Source organism: Nannobrachium achirus (assembly GCF_963921795.1).
Source record: "Nannobrachium achirus genome assembly, chromosome: 15".
NCBI lineage: Eukaryota > Metazoa > Chordata > Actinopteri > Myctophiformes > Myctophidae > Nannobrachium > Nannobrachium achirus.
This window is the reverse complement of record NC_137822.1, coordinates 52663859-52684068: the sequence shown is the minus strand read 5'-3', so window position 1 is coordinate 52684068 and position 20210 is coordinate 52663859. Positions and strand designations below refer to the sequence as shown.

The window sequence follows — 20210 nt, the reverse complement described above, 5'->3', positions numbered from 1 at the left end:
TATAGTGCGATAGTAATGATTGCTATATGGGGTTAGTGTCCCTGTCTCTCTGAATGTGAATACAAAATAAAAGCCTGGTTACCGAGGCCATGGTCTCTCCGGTGCTTTAGTAAACAGAACATGTATTTTCAGGTCGGGTTACTAGAATGCATTCACAATACAGGACAAACAAGCGGAACTGGAAGGGTGCAACAAAAGACAATTACAGACAATATTGGAAATGGAAAACTACACTAGGCCTATTGAAACTGAAATTTGTAGCACCTACACTTGTATATTCTGTTTAAGAGCTGGAGAGACAGGGAGGCCTCTGTTACTGAACAAACACTATAATTATGACTGTTTTTAACAAAAGAACACTAAGTTTCAGCACAATATGTCACTTACAGCCCTGTTATGGAATTGATTTACTGGATTCAGGATAGTGGTTTAAGTAGGCCTAATTGCAACGCGTATTTTACACTAATGCTGCATTCACACTGAGAAAAGCAATGTATTCTCTATGTAAACCAGCTTTTAAAATTTCCAAGCTTTTTTTCCAGCTTGGAAATTTTATTGAATTACCAAGCAAACCATTAGCTTGGCTTTTCTGTATGTGAATGAGGCATTACACAGTACACACAGCAGTCTCTGTAGGAGAATTATAACACGAAGCAGTCTGAACGTGTTATGATTGTGAATGGGTGAAAGCACATTGAAAAGTGCTTTGGATAAAATAAAGATGCTACAGTATATAAATGGAGACCATTATTAAACTTAACCTGGGATGGAACGGTGCACAACGCTGCTGAAGATGTAAAAATCATTTTGGGCAAACTGTTTCTATGAATGTCTTCAACCCACTAGGAGCTGAGTTGGTATATCCATCCATCCATCTTCAACTGCTTGTCCGGAATCGGGTCGCGGGGGTAACAGAGTTCCCTATCCTGAGCAACTTCCTCCACTCCTTCCGGTAGCATACCCGAGGCGTTCCCTGGCCAGTGTGGAGATATAACCCTTCCATCTGGTCTTTATATAACAATGGTTCTCAAATATTTTCTCCAAATTAATATGCATTTGGCCACAGAAGACGCCCATCTGTAAGGAGTTTGTTGTAGAGATCGGCTATTTTTAAACAGCTTAATACAAAATAAGGCTCAGCTGTTCTGTTAAATTGGCTGGTGACCCCCTGGAAGAAGACCCAAGGGGGTCCCGAAATTATTTTGGAGGGTCCCCAGATGATTAACTTAATGTGCAACATTGTTTTCTCACTCGACAATAAACCAGTAAGACTCCCTAATCGGGAGATAAGCGACCGCCAGGTCGCATGCATGATTTTTAGGCAACATCTGTAGTAGCAGTGTCCATTAATGTTGTCTGCAAAAAGCAACCTCATGGTGGCGCTAGAAGAGGGGCATGTGAGAAATCAGGGGCAGAGGTTGTGGTTTGCCTGCCAAGGAGTGTAAGTTTGGCATGGATAGGGGCAACAGTGCTAGAGTAGGGCCAAAAGTGTGACGTAGTAGTAACATACTACGTACATACCCATAGTAACATACTATGGGTCTTATGATCAAAATAAGAACATTATAATAAAAATGTTATAATAAAAATAAAATATACATAAGTATAGACATATTGATGACCCGTGGCAAAGATACAATTAACACTTGTAGCTTTTATGGCTACAAAATACAAGTTGAGCTTGGCTTCCACTTCACACTAGCAAATACAGCTAAAAAACCCTCTCCACTGGAACGGAATTGGGCCTCTTTCCTTACTTCCTTCACAGGTCTTTCCAATTATACTAATTAAGACATCCATTTAGGGTAGCACAGTGGTTCTCAAACTCGTTTTAATTTCAAGAACCCCCATATCTCTAAGTGTACAAATAGAATCAAATGGACCTTTATGGTTCAATGAGGGTATCTGGACCCCACTTTGAGACCCACAGGTGTAGCAGCATCTTTTTAATGAAGCCCATTCCCAGAAAGATGCGGTGTAGCAGAGTGTTTCCAGTCAGCCAAAATGCACAATATCGACACCCTGACTATTTGAACGGAACGGAACCTAGCCGAAATTCTTTCCATCAGCCAAAGTTCCCTGTTCTTTTTAAACCAAGCCTTTAAGCCAGGGGTCTTGAATGTTTTCAGGCCAAGGACCCTTTAGATGAGAGAAAGATGAAGCAGGGACCCCCACAATCTTATCATAGATTCCATATAGTTTCATCGTTTGACAGCACGATCGTCAGTGTATTTTGGATTCATGTCAATTTGTGTTTTCAGATATTTGACCACTTGAACCGTCAATACTTAATAAACTTGACTTTTCTCGCTGTTCTTAGTCTGCTCTTTTTCACCTCTACACCAAACCTCTTTGCTAAAAATAGCAGATCTACAAGCTCACAACGCCTCGCAGTCCGAGGTGTTGTGAGCTTGTAGATCTGCTATTTTTTTTGCTAAAGTCCTCAGAATATGGACACTAGGGTTCAAGTGGTTAACATTAAAAAACGAGAGAAGAAAACGTTCTATCACTCAAAGATTTGGACGGACCCCCGTGGGAAGACCCCTGCTTTATGCTTTTCGCTCGTCTGACGTGAGCTTGATGATTTCAATAAGTGTATTATTCATTCTCACTCCAACTGAGTGTGAATGCAGCATCAGGAGTATCAACGAAGACAACAAAACATTCGAGGTGGTAATCATTAAAATGATCACTGCATCGTGTGGATCCACATGTACAGTTGTGGCTAAAAGTATTGGCACCCTTGCATTTGTTTTAAAAAAAAACACACAATCGTCTAGATTGTGCATGTGCACAGTGAAGGAACATCAAGGTCTCTGGAGATGGACTTGGAGCCTTCAGATTGTCCATGTTTGGCTGCAATCTGACCTCTGACCTCCTGACAATTCTCTTTTTTATTTGGTCCATGCTCAGTGTGTGACACAAAAACAGCAGAATGAGGGCTTTACTCCATTGGGTGGATTAGTGGTTACTAGAGATTAAAGTCAACTTGGACTCACCACATGTGAGTTCCAGGTGAATAGCCTGCTTGAAATTCAATTACTGTGTATTTAAGTATGTATGCAAGTTTCTGTGTAGAATGAGCTAGGATTCTGTATTTATTCTAGTTTCATGTTGTGTTCCTCTGCAAACCAAATACTGTATGTTGATGCAAAATATGTTTTCATTTGCCAAGCTTCTGGAAGATTCTTTTTGTTTTTTCTGTTTTACAAATGCAAGGGTGCCGATACTTTTAACCACGACTGTAATCCCAGTCAACAAAAGGATGAAACCAGTCCAGCGACTGCAGACTGTGTCGTACAAGTGAGTACAGAGATTCGAGTTTAATGGCTTCATAGACAACCTGTATAAAACAATTACCTTAAAAATTCATGCATTTTTCAGTGTAAATTAACTTTGAAATATAGAGGAAAAAAATTCTATGTACAACAGTGTTGTGTTACAACAGCCTGTAACAGGGGGCTTCACTCGACTGAGCTGTTGTTTGGTGACATAATAGTACATAATAATAATAATTATGTAGAATTATGTAATAATACATGGCTGCATAGAACGATCTGGACATTATTGCCTACATAGAAACAAATAAAAAGTCAACGGCGAGGGGAAAATAAAAAGTTTATGTAAGAAAAAAAAAATCTAGTTTATTCGAAATCTAGCGGGCACGTCATATTTCGAACAACACTCTCGATTTCCAGACTGAAATGTTCATTACTTAGAAATCATTTTTTTCAGACATAATATAACTGACAAAAAAAGAAAAAGGAATAACGCTCACAAAACATAACCAATGAGATTCCCCATTACCTAAAAAAAAAAGAAAGAAAAAAAAGAAAAAGAAAAAAAGTTACATTCTGAATAGCATTATTATCATTAATAACTGTGGTACGAAAAAACTCTTTCATATAACTGCCCCAAAAAAATGCCTGAGTTCGATGGGGGAGGGGGGGTTATAGTAAAATCCGCCTGAGTGGAAAAAAATCACTGACTTCCTATATTACATTAATTTACAGTTTTTTGTGTAATTTCATGGAAAAAGAGATCAGGTTGTTCACAAAAAAAAAGAAAGAAAAAAAAAACAACGTTCCTTTTTACAGACTAAGACAGGAAAATTAAATAATTTCAAGCTTGAGAGGTAAAAGAAATTTAAGAAACCAGATGAGAGAGAGAGAGAGAAAGAGAAGCAGTGTAAACGAGGTACGTCCGATGGCCAGCCTTTGAAACCCTTTACATTTCAGCATGATTCATATATAATACAACGTCATCGACATAACACTTGCTCAAATCAAAACTCGAGAACCAAAGCGCGACGGGAGAGAGAGAGAGAGAGAGAGCCGCCGCGCACGGGATCCAGTGTCGTGGGAGAGGGGTGGGTATGGGTGATGAGAACACCAAGACAGCACTCCCGGGTTTATCGTATCCGTTAATAAAAACAAAAGAAAAAGAGAAGAAAAGAAAAAAATGTACACTTTATAAAAATAATCAAAGAAATTACGCCACATCCTGTGAACTTCTAAAGCACGATGCAGCTTATTTTTAGACTCTTTAAGATACAAAAATATGCACTTTTCCACTCCCCCCCCCCCCAAAAATCCTCGGCACGGTCCTCCAGGATATGTTGCGCACCATTGGATTAAAGCCGACCCCACTTTCTACCGAGCTAGCGGATCGTCGTTGATGGGCGGAAACCGTCTCTCCGTATTTCGTTTCCGTAAAATGTAATGCCCCGTTTCGTCACGTTCAAAGCGACGCGTTGTGAGCTTGCAAATCGGCTATTTTCTCTCTAATTATGAAAACGTTTGAATGTGAAAGTGGCAAAAAGTGTGTTTGGGCTTCTTTCAGCCTTTGATACAATGAACCAACGACTAAAATCGGAAACTACACATCGGAGCCACTGCAACGCGGGAGGGTTTTCCTTCCGCTTCCTGAAAAAGTGAACAGCCTCCGGACAACGCGAGGTTTCCGCCCGACAGCGACATTTTGAGAAACAGTGCTTTTAGTACAACTCTGGTCTACAAGTTCCCCCCGTAAGGCATTTCCTGTGTTTCAATGTCTATGGCTACTACCACCGCCTGGGTCCAAAAAAAAAAAAAAAAAGGGAAAAAAAAGGTAAGTCCCGCCTCTGGGGAGGGGGGGCTGGGTCCAGACCTAAGCCCCGCCCTTCTGTGGTTGTGGGGGCCGAGTCCAGATCTACGCCTCGCCTTCTAGTGCAGTAGTTCTCAAAAAACCTTTTATTTCAAGGACGCCCATAACTCTGAGAGTGTACAGATGGAACCAAATGGACCCGTAAGGGTCCATTTGGTTCCATTTGTACACTCGCCAGAGTTACACACCTTTTAAAGGGGTCATTCGGAACCCCCAAAGGAAGGGTCCCTGGACCACACTATGAGGCCTTTTCCACCGGCAAAAAAGAACCGGTTAGTTTCTTTCTCCCCGCCTATGGGATGGCAACTTTCTTGGGAACCTTGGGTTCGTTCTTGCGAACCGGCCCGCGGAACCAGCTTTTTACGGTTCGGAAACCAATTCGGTCCTCTGTGGAAAAAGCTCACCTCTGGTTCATCCCATAGGCGGAAAAAGAAAGAACCCGAACCGGTTCTTTTGCCGGTGGAAAGGGGCCTCCCTTTGAGATCCACTGCTCTAGCGGTTGGTGGTGGTGTTGTCGGGGGGGCGGCGGGGGGCTCCGGGGTTGGCCTCCTGTTATGTCTTGCGGCTGCTCCAGATGGGCTCCGGCGTGCTCCGGTGGTCCGACGAGTACTCGAAAGGCGAGCGCGAGTCGTAGGGCGAGGAGCGCTGCTGTTGCTGCTGCTCCCGCTCCCGGGGCGAGCGGGGGGGCCCGCCGCCGCTGCCCCCCCGGTGCTCCGGGGGGGGCCAGTCCGAGTGGTAGCGGTAGGAGTCGCGGGGCGGCCCCGGCGGCTTGTGGTAGGAGTCCGACCCGGAGCGGTGGTCCGAGTGGGAGTGCTCCTTGACGTCGCGGTCCGAGCGGCGGTCTCTGCTGCCCGAGCGGTGGTGGTCGTCCAGCTTCCGGTGCTTGCCGTCGCTGTAGTATCTGGGAGGAGAAAAAAGAACGCGAGAAGAACTACCGTTAGAAAGTCAAATTGACCGGCTTCATCGGGAATCGTGTGCTTGCATTTTGATAAGAGATACATTGCTGAGGTAATTTTGAATACATTTTCCCCATTGACTTGAATGGGAAAATGCAAAACACAGCAACCACGCTTGCATTTTCCCAGAATTTCTTCTTTCTAGAATATATCGTAGATTTTTTATAGGAAGCGGCCCAAATTCTTTCCCAGACGGCTACTGTGCATAGAGCCTATTGCCACTACTGACATAAAAAAACATCAAGTAATGACTGATATCTTGTTAGGTTGTAATAGCGGTTATCGTCTCTAGGGCCCACACTTATTACATTTTACATGACAATTAATTGTCACTCAAATAATAACGATTAAATTAACAATTTAATCGTGTTCTTTTGTCGTTGACAATTACGTTTCTGTTTGGCTTGTAGGCTTTGAAGTTGCACATGGCAGACATGACATATAACCTAAATATACAAAGAAATTACTCCCATATTTGACAACTTAAAAAAGAACATCGATAGTACTATCAATGTTTGAAAACATATGAAAATTTTTCAACTTGACAAAATAATTGCGATCATGTCAAATAACTACAAATAGACGATTGTGTAACAATTGCGACAGGCCTAATCGTCTCCTTAGAGCTACGTCGGAAGCTCACCTGTCCTGCCGTTCCCTGTCCCGGCTGTCGGGTCTGTAGTGGTCTCTGTCTCGGTGGTCTTTTCCGTTGCTGAACGACGAGTAGGGTCTTTTCCTGCTGCCGTCCCTGCCGTCCCCTCCTCCTCCTCCTCCTCCCCCGACGCCACCGCCCCCTGGGTTCCTGCGAGGCTCCGAGCCGTGGCGGTCCTTCCCTCCGCCGCCACCGGGGGCGCCGCCGTGCTCGTTGTAGCGGGACGGCGGGTGGTGGCGCTCCGAGCTGTAGCTGTCCCGGCTGCTGTCGTCCTGATGGGAGCCGTCCTTTAGCCTCTCTATGTCTGAGGAGAAGAGGACAGAGGTCTGTTACTGAAATACGGGATCCTTTTAGCCCAGTGGTTCCCAAACCTTTCTAGCCAGTAGGGTTGGGACGATATGAAAATGTCATATCACGGTTATTGTGACAAAAGAAATCGCGATTTACGATATTATTGCAATAATCAAAATCCATTATCCTGGGGCTGAACATTTGCCAAAAAATAGCAGATCTACAAGCTCACAACGCATCGCAACGCGACGCGTTGTGAGCTTGTAGATCGGCACATTTTTGGCAAAGACATTTGATAGAGGGGGGAAAAAAGACGTATCAAGTACGTATATTATAAGTAGGGTTGGGGGCGGTAACCGCCGTACCGCCGTACCGCGGTATACCGAGGCCTACCGCGGTGTCAGGGTCCTTACCGCGGTCAAAATAGTCTATTTTTTATTGAAAACAAGCGAGTTTTAAAACGGGGGAGAGGCGAGGACCGCATGCGCTCCATGCCGCTCTGCTCTGGGCCGCGTACCACAGGTTTGGAACGTCTATGGTTTGGAAGCCACATACGTCACTCGAGTCTACACAGACACAGCAGCAGCCTCGTAGTAGGGAGCACGGAGAAGCGTATTTCTCTGACTGTAATCCACACAACACAAGTATGTTAATACATACCTTGTGTTGTGGCAGTAGTACCTTGTGGCATTTTGTTTTTTATTCATACGGATTACAGGCGGAGCGCGGACCGCGTGGACTAAAAGCGAAAATGAAACTATCTTTTACTTTTCCCACTGCGTCGCGCCGACTCGCCCGTTGTGCCCCGTCGCCGATTTTATAACCTTTTCTGTCAAGTCTTGTCACTAAAACCTGTATATATCAGCACTCAATCGCTGCGATTTCAGACGTGCACGTGAGTTTAATCACTGTACACGATCTGATTACCCGTCTCCGTCTCTCTTCTGGTTTGTTCACACAGCAGTCTGTGTCTTAAAAGCCCAAGTAGCTACCGTTACTATGGTAACCCGACACTGGCCGACAGTGCAGATCTAAAAGCTCAGAACGCCTCGCGGATGCGACGTGTTGTGAGCTTGTAGATCTGCTCCTTTCAAAGCCAAACCTGCTGTGCTGTACGGGGAAGTATAACTCGGGCAGTCAGGCTGTGGAGAGGCGACTTTTGGGAAGACGATTGCAATATTTTGGCTTATCGCCGAACCTTTTATTAATAGATACGGGGGTGCGGTAATTACCGCAATACCGACGGTAAATGGGAAGACGGTAATCGCGGTAACAAAATGTCGATACCGCCCCACGCCTAATTATAAGTACCTTTTACCAATTATAGAGGGTTTAAGTGGTATCGGATATGCAGCTCTGCAAATAAAAGGTGAATTGACTGAGGACGATATCACAATAAATTAAATCTCCACGATTTTCGTGAGGGTTCTTTATCACGATAAACGATAATATCGCGTATCGTCCCATCCCTACTAGCCAGTGACCCAAAAGAGACATTAGACGTTTGGACGGCGACCCAAACTAGTGAAAATAGCAGATCTACAAGCTGACAAAAGCGCCGTGTTGTGAGCTTGTAGATAGGCAATTTTCACTACTTCTTCACATGTCTGTTGTAATTCATGGGATTTCTTTGATTTCTTCATGAAATGACAGAAAATAACTAAATTGTATTTTTAATTCATATAAAAGACTGACTGGAAAAGTGAGGATATGGCCTAATACAGTGGTTCTCAACCTGTGGGTCTGGGGAGGGGTCCCCAGATGTTTAGCTGAATGTTAACATTATTTTCTCACTCAGCAGAAAACAGACCAACATACAATATAAGTGTATACACTCACTATACAGGGTATAAATTTGCTGTCAAAAACAACACTGGTTTTGTCAACAACAAGTCATGCATGGGTCATGCGTCGTACCTGCGTGTTTGCAGCCTTGGGTGTTCATGGAGCTTGCATTCTGGTCCGCCGGCTACAGGAAAACAAAAGAACATTTGAAAACATTTAGACCTGGAACCACTTTAACCATTCTTTTATGCTATAACTATAAAAAATAAAAGAAATAGCAGATATACAAGCTTGCAGCGCAAAAATCTTGATATATTTTTAAAAGCGAACATTTGTCACTCAAATATTTGCTTCTTGGTGGTCCCTGGAACAATATATTTTGAGACGGGGTCTGCGGCCAAATACATCTTCATTTTTTGTCCTTGACATGAAGAAGTTTGAGAACCACTGATTCAGAAGAACGATTTGGAAGAACATTTATGGAATCAGGTTAAAATATTCAAAGACTTTTTTCTAAATTTTTCACAAACAGCAGATCTACAAGCTCGCAACCCGGGACTCTGTGCCGCGCTGTGAGCTTGTATGTCTGCTATTTTTCAATAGTTAAAGCATAACATAATGGTTAAAGTAATAATGCATAATAATCAGTTCCAGGTCTAAATGGGTTTATAAAAGCTGAGCCCATAAACCAGTGTTTCCTATCCTTGGGTCCAGGGTTAGACGTTGCCAAAAATCTTGTCTGTTCGGCGGTAGTCCACAATTTTGGCGTTATATTCATCATACAAAATAGCCGATCCACTAACAAAAATAGCAGATCTACAAGCTCACAACAGGTCGCTTTTGCGAAGGGTTGAGAGCTTGTAGATCTGCTATTTGTCGTGAGAAAAACGCATGTGTGTGCATTAGTGAATTAATGACTTGTGATTTTTCCAAGTCGACTCAACTCAGTAAAAAGTTGAAGTGGACTTTATCGTTTGATGACGTCATCACATCACACACGACCCCCCAATAATTTTGGGGGGTCCCCAGATGATTAACTGAATGTGAAACATTGTTTTCTCACTCAACAGTGAACAAACCAACATAACGTTTAAGTGTATAGAGGGTATCTTCACATTTCTAAAGTGCCAATTTAAGGACTTTTTAATACCTCTAAAATGGCAAATTAAACATTGTCCAAATTGTCAAATATATAGAGGCAGAAATTGTGAAAATAGCCGATCTACATGCTGCGAGGCGTTGTGAGCATGTAGATCGGCTATTTTCACAATAGAAAAAAAAAAAAATATATATATATATATATATATATATATTTTCTACTTCGACTTTCAACTTTCTCCGGTGGGAGTCGACTTGTGTAATTAAGTCGACTTGTCGACTTTTTCGTTAATGCCCTCGTGTGCATGCGTGCGTTTGGGGTGTCTCGTTTTTTGCCAGATGTAAGGAGGACCCAAGGAAAAAAAAAAGGTAAGAAAAACACTGCCGTAAAACCAAGATGCGACAGAATTAATTACATTACAGTTCACCAACTCTCTCGGGGTTTGTGGCTTGCGTACCTGGGCGCTCTCTTGCCGCTTCTTGATGGCGTGCTTGTACAGCTTATGCAGCTTCCTGGCGTCGAACTCGGTGAATTTCGAGACGAAGATCCAGAGGTTTCTGGGAAAGACAAGAGAGCTGCATGTTGAGTCGACGAAGACATGGAATCTTATAGGTACCATGGCCACAATATCCGCTGTGGGCTGCATAACTGAAGAGGTTAAGGGAAGTTACGTCACGCAGTGCAGGTCCGTTTACTTCCACCAGCGAAACAAACCTAAATAGACTGTAGCTCTTAACTCGCTCTTAATACTAGGTGTAACTTTGTCAGAATCCATGTTTTTGTTGGGATATTGTTCATTACGAGCGCAACGAAAGGGTCGGGAGAAGTCTTTTAGTGTGAAAAAACAATAACATCCGGTGAAACTCTCCCGGTGGAAGTAGCACCGTTCTATGCCGTATCAGCCTCACGTCGTAACCAGGCTTTTCGCTTGTCAGATGAGTAAGCCTGGCTACGTGAGGCTACATCTTAGCTAAGGCGGCTGTTCATGGGCGTCAGACATTGGCTTCACGGCCATTTGATTCACGGTTCAGTAATTCAAAGACAATTTGTCTTTTGGGAAGGATACCATTTTGATTTTGTAAAACAAATTTGAATTCAGTAAGACTGGGCGTCCTTGAGGGAGTTCCAGGGGGTCCCCAGCTAAATGATAGTTGGGAACCATATGGAACCTTATGGGTCTAACTCAGAGAGTGTACAAATGGAAAGGGGTCCATTTGGTCCCTAGAGTTAAATGTAAAAACTATATAGTGTATATTGTACACATTTGAAACTTGGAGATACGAGGTTTCCACCCGACAACGGCGATATCTTTTTAGGGGCATGTCATGAGGTCTACCTGCACAGCCTTTGAAATCCACTGGTAGATCACAATCTACCTTTTGGGCACCACTGTTGTAGATCGTCTATTTCCACTATAAATGTCTAAAGAATAAATGTGTTAAATATGGCATTCATTCCTTGGTATGTTTAGGTTATTTGTGTCATATTGCCTTGTGCATATTTAGGTTACTTGTCATATCTGCCCTGTGCAACTTCAAAGACAAACAGAAATGTAATTTCTTTTTTTTTTATCTTAAATTTTTCACCCAGTGCCAATTATTACACTCCCTTTGCCAACATGGGGAGAGCAACGGACTGACCTCATGCTTCCTTCTATGCATGAGGAGTCCAAACCGCTTCTTTTCACCTGACAGGGGGGAGTTTCCCTGGCTGGACGTAGCACGTGGAAGGAACACGTTATTCCAACCGGTTCCTTCCCCCTCCATCAGGCGCCGGGGCTGGCCAGGGGGAGGCAGTATAGAGACCAGGATTACTGCCATGTTTTTGTGAGGGAAAATCTTTACCCTAGGTGACACGGGGAGAACATGCAAACTCCACACAGAAATGCCCGTTCGCCAACCCCACCTACGGTGCGGGCGCTGATGACGCGGAGGAGAGAACACGACCCCAGCGCCCCCCCGGCAGGAATCGAACCCAGGACCGACTGCGCCACCGTGCCCCCTGAAGAAATGTCATTTCTGTTCATACTGTATGCTCCAGTGATCAGCGACCAAATCCCAATTAAATCGTTAATCGCCATTATTTCTGTGACAATTAAAGGAAGACGTCAGCACTTTTCACCCAGACCGAGTAGAAAAACAATTGTGCTATTTTATCATGAACATTAGTGAGGACCTATTATATGAAGACAGGTCTTTGAATATATCTTTTTTAAAGCGAACATTTGTAACTCAAATATTTGCTTCTGGGGGGGGGGTCCCTGATACAATATTTTGAGACGGGGGTCCGTGGCCAAATACATGTAGTTTTGGGGGTCCTTGGCATGAATCATTTTGAGAACCACTGACAGAAACATACAGGTAGTTAAAAAAAAAGAAAAAAACCTTAGAAGGATTTAGAAGACACATAGAAAGATTTGCACGAATTCTCAAAATTCTTCAAAAATAGCAGATCTACAAGCTAGCTGGGTAGAGCGGTAGGTACGCGGTAGGTACATACTTCCTCCACTGCTTGATCTGCTCGGGGTTGGCGTACTCCTTCAGACACTCGGTGATGTGGTCTCCGATCTTGATCAGACACTGGCGCGTGTGCTCCAGCTGCTCGCGCTCCGACAGGCCCTTCTCCGGCCGGTCCAGCTGCTTCAGGGCCGCCTTCACCGGACGCATGCGCTCCTTGCACTGAGGAAACCACAACGGAGAACACTGTTAGAGGTGCCGCAGCCATGGCCGCGGCGGATAAAGTACCATGATCCCCCCCCCCCCCAAAAAAAACATGATGATCAGGTATTATCCCATTTAGGCCTAGAATTATTGAATGCTTTAACCAGTGAAAAATAGCAGATATACAAGCTCACAGCGCGGCACCGAGTGCCGTGCTGCGAGCTTGTAGATCTGCTATTTTTTAAAAAGTGTCGTGAAAATTTGTGCAAATCTTTGAATGTATGTATTTTCAAAGCGAACGTTTTGTAACTCAAATTTTGCTTCTGGGTGGTCCCTGGAACTAGATATTTTGAAATGGGGGTCCGTGGCCAAATAAATATCATTTTGGGGGTCCTTCACCTGAAAAGGTTTGAGAACCACTGACATAGTAGTCTCTCGAGAACAGACTAACTGAGCTCCAGTTAAGTGAAAAGGACCTTTTCTTTGACGATGGCTGGCCAGATTGCTGACATAGAAACATTGGGTTTTTCAAAAAATCTTAGAAGGATTCAAAAGACACTTATAGAATTGGGTCAAAATTCTAATTTTCACGATTTTTCAAAAATAGCAGATCTACAAGCTCGCAGCGCGGCACTCGGTGCCGCGCTGTGAGCTTGTATATCTGCTATTTTTTTTATATTTAAAGCATAAAATATTGCGTCATAATGTGTTCAGGCCTAAATGGGTTATACTAGCAGGGTTCCCAAACATTTTACCAATCAATTTCCAAAACTTTTCCAAAACTTTTCCAGAATATTTAACCCAATTTCCAGGACTATATAACAATAATTCAGCTCAATAACAAGTCGCTTACTCCTATGCGCAATGCCCAAAGACAGGTAGTGTATGCCAGTGGAAATAATCATATTTTAACTGGGGACCCCGGCACCCTGACGAGCACTCAGAGTTGAGGAATTTTGTATAACACGGTTCTATTGTGAAAATAGCCGATATACATGCTCACGTTGCGAGGCGTTGTGAGCATGTAGATCGGCTATTTTCACAATTTCTTCCTCTAATATTTGACAATTTGGCCCATGTTTAATGTGTCATTTCAGAGGTATTAACAAAATCAATAACCAAAGACAATGCATAGTTATTTTTTCCAGGACCTTCCAGGACCCTTGATAAATTCCAAAACTTTTCCAGTACTGGGAAAATATTTTTCTAATTTCAAAATATTTCCAGGAATTTCATGACCGTGCGAACCCTGTACTAGAGTTTTTTTCCAAAAAGAAAAGAAAAGTGTTTATGCAGTGGCGTCAATTCAGAAAAGGCTAAGGTATGGTGGTGTCGGACACCAGTCATGTTAGCAACAGGCATGATACATTTATTTTAAGAAGTACATGTTTCTTGGGCTGGATATGGCAGCCTGGAACGCTTGTTCAAGTGCAGCTAAACGTGCCACAATTAACAATAATGCATTGCATCTGTGCAGCTGACCTGCGGAACCTGGGAATATACCATTTTGTCAAGATGGGGAGAATACAAGTGTGGAGAATATAATTATAATACCTTGTTAAAGTGACCAATTTGTTAAATTTTGCATTTGTAGTCATTTTAATGTTATTTAACAACATAATAAAGAGCACAGATAGATATTCATGGATTTATATTTAAAAGTAACTTTTATTCTCCCCCCTGGACCCAGGGTATGGCAGCTGCATACCCCTGCCATACCCAATTGACGCCCGTTTTTATGTGGCCACACCCATTAAGTATGCCTGGTTGTCAGGTGGGTGGTGTTGGGCATATGGCAAAAGGGAAGGGGATGACATTATGATGTCAATATATCAGTGTAGTTCAATTGGGCCTTTTGACTCGGAGGCTTTCAGCTTTCAGGAAGAAATAAAAAATTCACAGGGAAGACATATTTGCATGTTATAACCCGTCAAAATGTACTTATAGTTCCAAAAGCAAAATAGCAATTCTAGGGATCACATTAACTCAACCTCTGCCAAAAAAATAGCCCTTTGTACCCCTTCTCTGCCATGCCCGTAGAACCCGGAGATTTAATAAGCTTTAATTAAAACATTTTTTTTTATCGAAATGGAACTAAAATAGGCCGGAACTAATGCTCCGTGATCGGTTTCTACACGGACACATTATTGAGCGGACCACTTATCATTGAGGCCGTGAACCGGAAGCGGATGGTCCGTCGTCTATTTTGGCCCGTTAGCTTTCTGTATAAACTCCGCGGCTTACAGATGGAGAACGGATTGATCAATTGAAAAAATTTCAACGGATTTAAGAAGCTGATGGAATACGCAAACACACGATGCATAGCAGTGTCCGATCACGCACGATGGGAACTGGATGAGCGCCCGCGTTAACAGGTAGGAGAAGCCGGCAGTGAAAGACATAGAGAAATCTTCGGGCTCTACGGCCGTAAACTACGAATGAGTTAAGGGAGAAAGAATCGCTTTAGGCTATTCTATGATGACGTCATCAAACGATAAAGTCGACTTCAGCGAGTCAAGTCGACTTGCAAAAATCACAAGTGGCTAATGCCCTACGCACCACGCTGAAGGTCTTCTGGTCCAGTTCTTCAGACTCTTCCGATACGGTGGAGTTCTCGCCCACGGCGCTGACGAGGACCGGCGGCCCGTCCGACGCCTTCTTGGTTTTGTCCCGCGTCTCCGTCTTGGCCTCCATCTGACAGAGAAACACATACATTTAAGTAAAGCCCTGCTTCATCGTACTGTACAAGACTGTCACACAAAACTAGTGAAAACGGTAACATGTCATTAGGCCGAACACCCTTTGGATCGACCACCAAACTCTAACCCAGGGTTCCCCAATTAGTTTTCCCCCAAGGGCCGAATCATGTCCAGGGTACCAAGCCGAGGGCCACAGCATTGCAGGGGATGACGGTGGCGTTCCCGCTACTCCAGCGACAGTTCAGATATCGTCGTTGACGGGTGGAAATCTTGTATGTCCAAAAACCGTACGTTTTTAAATGCATTTATCATTTAAAAAATGATTGAAACCTAACAGCCGATCTACAAGCACCTCTACAAGCAACCTAACAGCCGATCTACAAGCACACAACGCCTCGCGGTGCGAGGCGTTGTGTGCTTGTAGATCTGCTGTTTTCACTACTTTTTTGAGACGGCCTTGAAAGATGAAGCAGGGCTTTACTTTGCGAAAGAACGTACAAATTTGGAGATACAAGGTTTCCACCTGACAACGATGATATACTAGTGTTGTTGCTGCTCTTATACCATTATTACTGGGGTTGGTGGGGGCCTATTGGGGAACACTGCTCTAACCCAAACCCTAATCCTAACCTCAGTAAAACTATGCCTAACTCTAACCCTAACCCTAACCCTAACCTCAGTAAAACTATGCCTAACCCTAACCCTAACTCTAACCCTAACCTCAGTAACCGTGACGCCGGGTGATTATCTAACCTGCCGACGCTGTTCGCCCTAACGGGAGTTCGACCTATGGGGCCGTCCCTGTGAAAATAGCCGATCTACAAGCACCACCTACAGTACAAGCATAATTGCCATTTGCAATATTATCACCGTAATCAAAATATTCCAAACATCCGTTATTCTGGGGCAGAGCGTTTGTCAAAAATAGCAGATCTACAAGCTCACAGCGCATCGCGACGTGACGCTCTTGGGTAGACAAAAAAAGAAAAAGGCTGTATCAAGTATGTCATTCACGGGTCTGTTTAGCCAATTATAGAGTTTTAACTCTCAAATACCACTTTAACCACTATTTTATGCCTTAACCATTGAAAAATAGCAGATATACAAGCTCACAGCGCGGCACCGAGTGCCGCGCTGCGAGCTTGTAGATCTGCTATTTTTGAAAAAAACTTGAAAATGTGTGCAAGTCTTTGAATATCTTTGACCCGATCTTTGACCCGACTTCTAAATCCTTCCTCTAAATCAGTGGTTCTTAAACTTTTTCATGTCAAGGACCCCCAGAATTAAGGGTATTTAGCCACGGACCCCCATCTCAAAATATGCTGTTCCGGGGACCCCCCAGAAGCAAATATTTGAGTTACAAATGTTCGCTTTTAAATAGATATATTCAAAGACTTGAAAAGAAAAATCATGATTTTTCAAAAATAGCAGATCTACAAGCTCGCAGCGCGGCTGTGAGCTTGTATATCTGCTATTTTTCAATAGTTAAAGCAGTCAATAATCCTAGGCCTAAATGGGTTAAATGGTACGGGATATGCAGCACTGTAAACAAAAGGAGAATTGATCTCAGTGCGTGACGGTGGATAATTTCACGATGAATTTTAACCTCCACGATACGATTATTGTGAGTGTTTTTTGAGCGGTGGTCACACCGTCTCCATAGCGTGGCCGTGTGTGTATCCGTCCGTGTGTGTGTGTGTGTCTGTCTGTAGCCTCTGGTGTATGTAGCCTGAGTACCGTGGGTGACCAGAGAGGTGCTGTTGAGTCTAGCCTGGCCTGTGCATCAACTGCAACACACACACACACACACACACACGCACCCCCCCCCCCCCCCCCCCACCGCTCAGTTCACACGAGTGTGATTTTTTTAATCATCACGATAAACGATAACAACTATTAAGGGTCCCATCCCCGATACCTTGGGCTGTCACGATTATGAGATTTTATATGCCGATTAATTGGCAATCAAATAATTGCGATTAACGATTTGTGTTTCTGTCGTTGACAATTACCTTCCTGTTTGGCTTGTAGACTTTGAAGTTGCACATGGCAGATATGACACATAACCTAAATATACGAAGAAATGACTTGCATATTTGACAACTTTACACTTGAAAAAGAACATTGATAGTGGAAATAGCCGAGCAACAAGCTCACAACGCGTCGCAAAGTGACGCGTTGTGAGCTTGTAGATCAGCTATTTCCACATTTTTTGGGGGAAAACAACATGTAAACGATTATAACTATGACAAAATAATTGGGATTATGTCAAATCATTGCGATTAGACGATTATGCAATAATTGAGTACCTGAGACGAATAACAGTCTAAGCCCATATTTAAAAAAATATATATATTTTTTGATTTACCAGACTGTAAACCACAAACTAGAAGTTTTTAATCTCTTAAAGTCTTAATGTACTCCCCCCTCATTTTGTTGAGTTAGATTTTTTTTTACTTAACTCATATATATTATGAATTATAAGACATAATACTTATGGAAAGTGTAAAAACAGTATATCTCCAGCAGTTTGTGGAACAACAGTCCAAGTCCGTACAAGCAATATTCAGCAGACAAAGGGAGCAGATAACATTAAAACCGACAATTAAACAAAATGAGGGGGGAGTGCATTAACAATTTAACTCATTTAGTGCTCCTGAAATTAACGGATTATAAAGTCCACGATGCCACCTTCAGGCTGCATTCACTCCCGTTATCTTATTTTGAAGGCCAGAAGTCCACAGCGTAAACACTTCCGGTCTGACGTCATCGCGTCCTGCGCCGGAACCGATCGTTGTTTACGTGGTGTCATGGCGGATCGGCTCGGAGCTTTTCTCCATGTGCTTTATAAGCGAGCATCTGCCTCCATCTTCGCTTCTAAAGTGTAGTTTTGAGATAATGGACATTAAAGATGAGATCCCCCGTCCACCTCAATGTTATGGGATGACTATTTTGTGCTCGTGGAGCCGTGATGATGAGAAATCAGCGACGGATTTCGGCTCCGGACATTCCGCCATTGTACTCGGTAATATAACCGCCGTTACAGTAATATATTACTTTTCACGAGTATACTCGGGATTGGCACCATGTGATACTCGAGTATTTTTCACGAGTATACTCGGGATTGGCACTATATGAGTTAACAGATTAAAAATGACTAGTTTGTGGTTTACAGTCTAGTAAACCAAAAAAATACATATATTCAAAAAAAATTCAAATATGGAGTTATACTGTTATTCATCTCAGGTACTCACTTGTGACAGCCCTAATCTTTACCTTGTCGAAGACGTCCTCCTGTTTGACGGCGGGCAGCTCGGGGGGCTTGGCGTCTCTCCTCTCCTTGGTCTCCTTCCTCTCCTTGGTCTCCCGTCCTCCTCCTCCCCCCTCCTCTTTCTTCTCCTTCTTCACCTCCTTGAGCTCGCTGCGCTCCTCGGGCAGCGGCGAGGAGGCCGAGTCTTCCTCGCCGCCTCGCTCCTCCTCCTCCTCCTCCTCCTCCCGCTCGGCCGGTGGCCGCTCCGCCCGCGCCGCCCTCCTGGGCGGCAGCCTGACCGCTGGCGCCACCTCCTGGGCAGGAGAGAGAGAGAGCAGGACATCCAGAATTATTGAATGCTTTAACCCATTTAGGCCTAGAATTACAAGGATTCAAAAGACACTTATAGAATCGGGTCAAAATTCTAATGTTCACGACTTTTCAAAAATAGCAGATCTACAAGCTCGCAGCGCGGCACTCGGTGCCGCGCTGTGAGCTTGTATATCTGCTATTTTTCAATAGTTAAAGCATGAAATAATGATACACAAAATGTGTACCCGTTCTAAATGGGTTAACCAGTGGAAAATAGCAGATGTACAAGCTCGCAGCGCGGCACTTAGATCTGCTATTTTTGAAAAAGTCGTGAAAATGTGTGCAAATCTTTGAATATTATGTATTTTTAATGTGAACGTTTGTAACTCAGATTTTGCTTCTGGGGGATCCCTGAAACTAAATATTTTGACATGGGGGCCGGGGGTCCTTGGCCAAATACATATCATTTTGGGGGTCCTTCACATGAAAAAGTTTGAGAACCACTGACATAGTAGTACTCTCAAGAACAGACTAACTGAGCTCCAGTTAAGTGAAAAGGACCTTTTCTTTGACGATGGCTGGCCAGATTGCTGACATAGAATCACAGGTTTTTCAAAAGATCTTAGAACGATTCAAAAGACACTTATTAGAATTGGGTTAAAATGTTAATTTTCCTGATTACAAAAAAATAGCAGATCTACAAGTTCGGTGCTGCGCTGTGAGCTTGTAGATCTGATATTTTTCAACAGTTAAAGCATAAAATAATGATACACAATAATGTGTACCCATTCTAAATTGGTTAAAGGGGAGGAGTAGGGCTGTCACGATTATGACATTTTAAACGACGATTAATTGTCACTCAAAAATCGCGATTAACGATTTAATTGTGTTTTTGTCGACAATTACATTCCTGTTTGGCTTGTAGGCTTCAAAGTTGCACATGGCAGATATGACACATAACCTAAATATACAAAGAACTAGACCAGGTCAACCTGGTTGTGCCAGACCCCCTGTCTGTCATCATCATTTATGACATCATGCCTTTTGTAGGCATGTCATCATCATGTCATCATCATATATACCCTTTATATAGAAAAGGGACAGACCGACATTTGCTTATGTAGGCCTACCCATTTCATGGGTCTGGCAACTATTGTCATATTTGACAACTTTATACTTAAAAAAGAACATTGATAGTGGAAATAGCCGATCTACAAGCTTGTAGATCTGCTATTTCCACTACTTTTTAAATGTTTGAACATATATAAACATTTTTCAACATGTAAACGATTATGACGATTATCACAAAATCATTGTGATTATGTCAAATAATTGCGATTAGGCGATTATTATGTAATAAT

General features: G+C 43.1%; 1 protein-coding gene across 1 annotated transcript in view; it reads right to left on the bottom strand.

Annotated features, from left to right (window-relative positions):
• Positions 1 to 5350: 5350 nt before the first annotated feature.
• The window catches only part of chd1 (chromodomain helicase DNA binding protein 1), a 66720-nt gene continuing 51860 nt past the window's right edge, over positions 5351 to 20210 (bottom strand). Inside the window, exons 30-36 of the mRNA XM_080743714.1 lie at positions 18564 to 18851; positions 15148 to 15282; positions 12428 to 12606; positions 10386 to 10485; positions 8962 to 9013; positions 6745 to 7057; positions 5351 to 6046 (exon numbers count right to left, since the gene is read on the bottom strand). Of these exons, the coding sequence (XP_080599840.1) occupies positions 5698 to 6046; positions 6745 to 7057; positions 8962 to 9013; positions 10386 to 10485; positions 12428 to 12606; positions 15148 to 15282; positions 18564 to 18851 (1416 nt within the window). The 3' untranslated portion in view covers positions 5351 to 5697. The remainder of the gene's footprint in view (positions 6047 to 6744; positions 7058 to 8961; positions 9014 to 10385; positions 10486 to 12427; positions 12607 to 15147; positions 15283 to 18563; positions 18852 to 20210) is intronic.